This window comes from Brassica rapa, chromosome A03, assembly GCF_000309985.2.
Source record: "Brassica rapa cultivar Chiifu-401-42 chromosome A03, CAAS_Brap_v3.01, whole genome shotgun sequence".
In the NCBI taxonomy this organism is placed as follows: domain Eukaryota; kingdom Viridiplantae; phylum Streptophyta; class Magnoliopsida; order Brassicales; family Brassicaceae; genus Brassica; species Brassica rapa.
Window position 1 is genome coordinate 24,628,156 of NC_024797.2, and position 8,793 is coordinate 24,636,948.

General features: G+C 30.3%; 1 protein-coding gene across 1 annotated transcript; it reads right to left on the reverse strand.

Annotated features, from left to right (window-relative positions):
• Positions 1 to 3,198: 3,198 nt before the first annotated feature.
• On the reverse strand, positions 3,199 to 5,282 carry LOC103861021 (heat stress transcription factor A-4a). Its single transcript, XM_009138720.3, has 2 exons — positions 4,456 to 5,282; positions 3,199 to 4,384 (listed from the first exon to the last, which is right to left on the reverse strand). The coding sequence occupies exons 1-2, from the start codon at positions 4,678 to 4,680 to the stop codon at positions 3,437 to 3,439; spliced, it is 1,173 nt and encodes a 390-aa protein (XP_009136968.1). The 5' UTR covers positions 4,681 to 5,282; the 3' UTR covers positions 3,199 to 3,436.
• Positions 5,283 to 8,793: the final 3,511 nt, after the last annotated feature.

The window sequence follows — 8,793 nt, forward strand, 5'->3', positions numbered from 1 at the left end:
AAATCAATGAAATAATAGACTTCAGTAGCCTTTTTCTTATCTTTGGATCTCTCATATGCAATAATAAACTCCAATGGCCTTTTTCTCATCATAATAAACAAGAATGTTGGTAAGAGATGGAAACAAACAATAGTAACTAGTCAAAGCATATCATATTTTTTATAAGTTTGCATTGAAAAACTTAGTCAAATTTAGTAAAACTAAGGGAGAGAACATATTTTGTAAATATGAGTTTTACATATCTTGAAGTTACTTATCATTCTTAAAAATACAAGTTATTCAAAAACTAACGTAGAAGACTTAAAAACTAGTGGAGAAGACGCGGACGACTTCAATCTAAGTTGTCTAGACGACTAAACTATATGTCGTCTGGTCAACGCAGAGGTTATTTTTGCAATTGACTTTGAAATCTGTTATTTCGGACGACTGAAAGTTAAGTCGTCTACTATTGTTTGGTTAAAAAAAAAACTCCAAAAAAGCTAGACGACTTACATTTCAGTCGTCAGAGGTTAGTTTTGCATTTGACTGGATTATTTCAGAAGTTTGACTTTTTGGACGACTTACATTTCAGTCGTCTAGTGAAAATTAAAATAATAATATTTTTTTAAAAGTAGACGACTTAAAGTTAAGTCGTCGTAGGTTAGTTTTGCAATTGAAAAAAAAAACTTCAAGATTTAATTATATACAGACGACTTATAATTCAGTCGTCCACGAGACGACTGAAATGTAAGTCGTCTAGGATTTACGAGGTTTGACCAGAATCTTGGAAAAAAGTCCTGGACGACTTACAATTAAGTCGTCTGGTGGACGACTGAATTATAAGTCGTCTGTGTATAATTAAATCTTGAAGTTTTTTTTTTCAATTGCAAAACTAACCTATGACGACTTAACTTTAAGTCGTCTACTTTTAAAAAAATATTATTATTTTAATTTTCGCCAGACAACTGAAATGTAAGTCGTCTGGGGAAGTCAAACTTCTGAAATTATCCAGTCAAATGCAAAACTAACCTATGACGACTGAAATGTAAGTCGTCTAGGTTCTTTGGAATTTTTTTTGAATCCAAACAATAGTAGACGACTTAACTTTCAGTCGTCTCAGGTTACAGATTTCAAAGTCAATTGTAAAAATAACCTCTGCGTTGACCAGACGACTTCCAGGTAAGTCGTCTACAGCCAGACGACTGAAAGGTAAGTCGTCTACAGCCAGACGACTTCCCAAGTAAGTCGTCTGACGAACAGATCTGGAAAAAAACTCGATGTCATACCTTAAATTGGTGAGATAAGTTCCTTAGCATACATAAGGCTTCTCCAAGCACACAGAATCACAAACGAAAGTCACCCACCCATAATTGTTAGCTTCTATGACTCTATGAACCATAAAAAATTTAGAATCAAAATCTTGGGTTTTTTTAGCTCATTGTGGAGAGAAATTGAGAGATATGTTGTGTTTAGTTCACAAGAATGGAAAAAGAAGAAGGGTAAATCGATTTTGGGAGCATTAAGAGCTTCAAATTGGTTGTTCATGGTGGTTGTGGTATTGATGACAATGGCAATCTTGTAATTACTTGAAGATGATGAGGGTGAGAGAGTAAAAATGTCATTTTCGAAAAAAAAAAGAAAAAAAAAATTGATGGCATTTTCGTAAATTATATGAACTTGTGGGGTGAATAGGGCAAAACCAATTTTCAAAAAAAAGGGAGGTTAGTTTTGTGTTTGACTTTAAGTTGTAGGTCAATTTTGCAAAAATCCCTAATTAAAACCTAGTATCGGTGTGGGCTTACTTACCAACTACGGATTTTTTAAGAACTTCTTTTATATCAGGGAAAATTGGAAATATAGAATAAAAAAATCAATATTATTTTCCCTAATATGATGATACCTTAGTAAAATCTCTATAATATTATTTGAGAAATCAGTTTCCTACGTGTCGCGCTCACAGTAGTTGATTACAATGATACCCTTTTTCCTTATTTTTTCTTATTTTTCAATCTTAGTATTTTTTATTTATTTTTCAAAATGAAATATATAATAAAAACGAAATATTCAAAGAGTAAATAAAAAATATTTTACAAAAAAAGAAAGAACATATTTTAGGAAAATTTATACTATATATAATGTGATTTTATAAAAAAAAGGAAAGTTCACAAAAAAAACAATCTTGATATTACTGTGAAATAAACATCTCTTTTACCAATAATAAATTATTTTAATTTTATCAATAAATTTTCCTAGATTATTAAAAATTTAATCTAAATAACATAAACTAGGATATCTTTGATGAAATAAAATATTTTATAGATGCTATAATTGATATTTTTCTTCATTTTTGCATAATTGTTTTTGTGTATTTTTTAATTTTCATTTGCACTTTTTTTTACCAAAATACATTATAAATACAAATATACAAACTATAATCAAACCTAATATACCACTAAAGTTTCTGTAAGGCTTAATATTTTTTTCCCTTTTATTGAAAAGTTTAATATATTTATACAACCTAATATACATTTAATAAGAATACATAAACCAATATGAACTGTTATGGTTAAGATTATTTAGAAGAATTTTTAATTTATCTTTTATACATTTAAAGTATACAGTTATTTAAAATTTACGAAACGAAATTACTTTGTAGATATCTATATGTTCATGAGGTTTTAAAATTTTATTAAAGTATAATTAGATATTTATGATGAAGAACTGAAATACTGTAATAAATAAAATTCATCAAATTTTGTTAAACTAAAATCAAAAGTAGTTGTACATAGATTTGAAGAAGTATATGTAACTCAATATAACCTACAAAGTACGTAACTTAATCAATCCAAAATTTTATACCAAAAATCATTAACCAAATTTTATCTATTTAGAACAATAAAAATAGTCAAATTACGTTATAATATATCCAAATGATAATCAAATCGATTAGATATTATAAATTAAAAGCACATATTTAATGAAAATAACAAAATATTAATCAAAAATCATACATATAAATTACAAAATAATTAAAATAAAAACTTAAACATTAATTAATTTATAATATATTTATTTTTTAAATATTCACCTAGTTGGTTATTGTAAAACTTGTCATGTCAGTCGAGCACTCTTTGATTTTTTTTCAAGTGTTTCACCGGATTTCACAAATTTTGGTTTGAATGCAACAAAATGTGCATGTCCATTGCGTAACACATGCCCTTGTAACATTTTGATTTACATCTCTTTTTGCAATATGTTTTAGGTTAAACTTCAATGGTCCTCCTGCAAGATTAATGTTATTGAGTAGTCTCCAGACGTGAACTCAAAGGACATACATGTGATGATGAAAGACAGACCCAAATGCTTATAACCCAAAACAAAGAAACCAACCTATAGCACAAGAAACTAAAAAAAACAGATCTAAAGTAGAGATCCTTGACATATCAACTTCTCTCTATCAAGAAGTCAGATGTCCAAGCTGCTCTGTAATTGTATTTACATTCCTCGAGTTCCACCAATATTTCTCACTCCGTTCTTCAGCTTTCTCTGATTGAACTTCCCGTTGCTCGGTCGAGCCAGGGTTCTCTGTCAATAGCTGCTGCCAGAATACATCATTCGCTCCTACTGCTGGAGGAGTAGGAGAAACAGTGTTCTGTTCTTTCGAAACATCAGGCTCAGAGTTCATGTCGATGGTCCTCGGAGAAGGAGGAGATTTAAGACGTATATCGATACTCAGCTGAATGCAAGAAAGAGGAGGGCTCTCAGGACAAGTAGATGATTCATCCACATCAAGTGTCATCATGTTTCTTGTTTCTTGTTGCTCCATACTCTCACAAGAATCCGACACAAGATTCTCCCAAATCGCTATCGATGACTCCAACCGTTCCACCTGATGCTCCGTTGCATCGTGTGAAGAAGTGCTCGTGGAACCTTCCTCTCTCACAGCACCACATGTCTGGTGGTTCTCTTCCAACATCGTCTCTAATCCAACAACCCTAGGGAACCTTCTTTTCCTATCGTTTGCTTCGGGTAGACACGGTGATAGATTCAGAGCAAGCTCTGGCTTCTCAAGTACCTGAGAGACAGACGAAACCATTGTCCTCTGACGCTTCTCCATGTGATGTAACTGATCTTTGAGTTTCTTAACTTGCTGCTCAAACAACTCTCGTTCCTCCTCGTGTTTATGTAACTCTTCAAGCAACACTTGTTTCTCCTTAGTCAGTCTCTCGATCTTATCATTCATTCTCTGTCGTTCTGAATCAGTCAATGGGTGAGGTTGGAGGTTCGGTAGAGAGTGGCTGTGAACAGGTTTGCGTCTATGAATGTTCTTCATAAGATGAGGTTGGCCTCTAACGAAATCATCATTAGCAAACTCCCATTGCTCTGGATCAGCTTTTCTGAAACCCTTTAAAAAAAAAAAAACATTCAACTAAAACTAAAGCCAAATAAAGAAACAAAGCATAACTAAAGACTTACGTATGTGTTAAGCTGTCGGATAAAGCTTGAGAAGTTGTTGTGCTTGAAGAATTTTGGAAGGAGGTCTCTGGAAAACTCTGGAGGGTTCCAGACGATGAAACTCTTGTTGCTCTGACTCCACGAGACGATTGAATCCGATGAGGAATCGTCGACCATCTCGTACGTTTTGGTGAGGAAAGGTGGGAGTGAGGTTGATGATGAACCTCCATGGCTACTCTCATCCATCTCTAAAAACACTATAAGCCTGTTTTGATTCAGCAACTCCAAAAATCAGAGTGGTCCCTCCAAAAACAGAGTAATTCCTCTGTTTTGTAATGAAGCTAATCGACTCAGAAACTCAAAACCCTCTAAAATTCAACGAATATTGATCCTTTTTTTGTATTAAATCTCACCTAATCAGATCAAAGAAGAAGAAAAAAAAGAAAACAATTTTGATTCTTCTCGAAACCTCTCTGTTTCTCGAACCCTTGTTGGTGGTATTTAATCAGACAGGGAGTTTAGAAACAGAAGTAAGTTGTTTTGTTATTGCATCTCTCTCTCTCTACCATTATTGATGCGGAAATATCAAAGATGTATCACAAGACTCAAGTGGAGGCAGAGAAGACCGAAGAAAAGTAAACGAGTGGATTGACCCGGTGGTTTGATAATAACCCTGAGAAGGAAGAATCGTCAAAGGTTTTTTTGATCGATAAACGCGTAAACAGTCTCTCCAACAAAACTAACGCTTAGATGAAATGATTCCAAAAAGGTTTGATGAAGTGCGTACGAATCCGACCACAACACCCAAGTTTGCAAAGATTGGGTTTGGTGGAATTTTTTTTTTTAATTTTATTAACAAATCTTTTTATGAAAGTGCCCCATGAGACTATGCGAGAGCTGTTTTAAATCTATACTATTAGTGATTATAATAATGTTAAAACTAGGTTAAGATCTGCGCCTTGCGCGGAATGAACATTATATATATAAATTATTTTATATATTATATTTTTATAGCATATTATGAAATAATCAATATATATTTAATAATTAAAAAATAATTATCTACTACTTATATAATTAAATTGGTGCGAACATATAAATAAATTTAATAAATCGAAAAAAATATTTTTTCTATTTGATATGATATATAATTAAATTTAAATGATAGTAACATATATATGATATATTTTTGCTCATATTTTTTTATCGTTTGTATCTATTATAGCAAAAAGTCTGAATTAGTTATAATAAAATTTTCACTGTGGGAATAATGGTTTAAGTAATTTATAATATTTTAAAAAAGTTAAGTTGTCAATATTTTTTCAAATTTTTTATCAAAAAAATGTTCAAAGTAAATTTCAAAATTATGATATTTATGTATTTTTATACGGCATACAGTTTAATTTAAAATGATACATATATTTATATATCTTTTATTTTTGATACTTATTAAATGAGACTTTCAACTTATATTATTTTTTAATTATTTATATCATGTCATAACAAAAGTTTTAAATCATAGATCACACAATTTGAATGTGAAACTTTTAACAGTTTTAGTAATTTATACTTGTTTTTAAAAATTCAAAATATAATATATAAATAATTATTTTTAATTTTTATTATGTGGTTACTTTGATTGTTTAATTTATTTTAATAGCTTAAAATTAAAAAAGTATAATTATAATACACACTTATTTTTATCAAATCTTTATTATTCAAAATCATTAATTGTCATATATACTTTAGCAACATTAGGCAATTTCATAATCTTATTTAAGGAAATAATGAGTCACATTAATAATGTATTTATTGTGGTTTAATAAAAAGCTTATTATATATTTAAATGGACCAACATATTTCTCTAAAGATTCTAAGAATCATTCTAGTGATGACACGTGGCTATAAAAAAATGTTGCAATGCTTCTCAAATAATATATAGGGGATTAGTCAACGAAATGTAATTCATGCAGATCTTGTTTGTGTGTGTTACAAGCATTTATGACCGTAGGAAACTTCGTTGTTATCTTTTGGTATTTATAACTTTGGAAAATATTTTGATTTTTTTTGAGGGCACAAAATCGAAAAGTCTTGTTTGAATATTCAAATGTGATAGCATTTGGCAACCATCGTTTGAATATTAAGCTTCCAAGGCATTTCTTGCTAATTGTCTTGTAAGTTGTAACCCAAAACCAATACATACAATCTTGACCGTAACCCTATTTATTTAGTTATACCAATTATAAACTTTCTTCTCTGGCTTTCTATTATATAAGTGCGTACGTACGTGCCTAGTTCACTGACCCGTATGTCTTGACGTCTTTGCTATATCCCAAAAAATATACGTAACGGCGTGGTTTCAGCCAGGAATATCTCTGTCATAATATCAACTTGCAATAAGACAAACGATATACTAAGAAAAAAATATGCTTTCAGTAAACTAATAAAGCTCAGTACTTATAAAATCACATATTTCAGTATTGATACTCGACATGAAAGAGCAATTACATAACTAAAAAGGTTGAAGCATGCAACTATCGTGTCTTCATTTTTCATATTATAACTTATACAGAAAATTATAATATGAAAAACTAATACAGAAAATTGGCAAAATTAACTTATACATGAAATTAACAAAATTCTGTTGATAATGACAAAATATTTTTCAACTTTGGGGTTGGAGTTGGGTGCAGTGTCTCGTCTCATTCATATATATGTTATTAACTCGTGTATACACATATTACAATTTTTACATTTTACATAACGTATGTATAGTTAATAATTAATAAACATGTAACACGTATATGTTAATATATATATCTCACATATATTTATATACACAAAAGGCAAGTGTGGGTGAAGTGGCCGTGCCCACCGTGCAGAAAATAATGTTACATTCAACCACATAATCATTTTTATTAACCTTACGATATCTCACACACCTATAGAAGAGAATCTATACTAATTCTTAAAGAAATATATAATTCACTGATAGATTATTTTCAAACTTTTAAATAAGATCAAATGCATTGTCTCATATCTACGTAGTCGTGGGATTATTTCGAACCAGGCTATCTCCGAAATCCAATCTACCATTAATTCACGGATACTATTTTCGATTTTTTAAATAAAGTCCAAAACATGATCTCATATCCACGTTCTTACCACTAGACAAGACGTAGTAGATTAGTGGTTAATCATATGTATTGGTGTTGTTGGGCTCCTAGTTCAAAATCTGGTAAGTTGAGTGTGTTTGTACTGTCTTTGGTACATAGAAGCTAACTCTATGCCTGAAAAGGATTAAAACTCAAGGTTCAAACTTCTCTTCGTTTTAAAAAAATTGTTAACATATAAAAAAATAATTAACGGAAAAACAGCAAACGAGTTATGACCCGTGAGCGGTGTTTTGAAACCCGATCCGGATCCGCGGCTGAACCGGTAAACTCGGCAACCCAGAAAAAATTCGGTTTGGGTTTTGTGAAAAACCCAATATTTAGAAACCCGCAAAAACCCAGTAAAACTCGGAACCCGATACCGGTTGAACCACTCGTTGAACCAATAAATAACTTTTATTTCTTTTTTTAATTTTTAATTAAGTTTTTAGATTATGTGTTATATTCTAAATTTCCAATTAAGAAGTTATATACTAACAAAAAAAGTTAGGTTTTTCTTTTTTTGTTTTATATTTGTGATTTTTAGATTTTAATGAAGATTTCATTATGCCAGAGAACCAAAACTAGTTGATGTGATTTAGTGTTAGTTTATTTCCGTTATTGATCATTTATTATAATGATTTTTTACTTTTGGTTTATTTTGTATAATTTAATTTATTATTCACATTAGACATTTAAATATTTATAAATTTTATATCTTTATTTTTTTGATGTCATAACTCTTATCTTGTTAGACAAAATTATAAATAGTCTAAATTATTTTTTGATATTTTGTATATCAAATGAAAATAAAAATATAGTAATTAAAGTTAAGTATTTTCTAAATGTTATTTAACATAAAAATATACATATCTAAACTATTATTTTATGTTTATAAAAATATTTAGAAAATATTAAACTTTAGTTTCTATATTTTTATTTACATAGCTGATATATTATTATATAATAAAATTAATTCATTTATTAATCCGCGGTTTGCCCGCGGTCGATCCAGTGATCCAGCAACCCGGTAAGTCGTCCGGTTCAGTGTCCGGATCGGGTTTAAAAACATTGCCCGTGAGCAATGACAAGTCGATAGGAAGCAGATCGGGAGCATCACGTGACCCACTAGATTTAACGGTCATGATTGGATATAAAACCCATTTATGGTCCCCCTACAAAACGAAAGGTAACCTGTCACATTCCT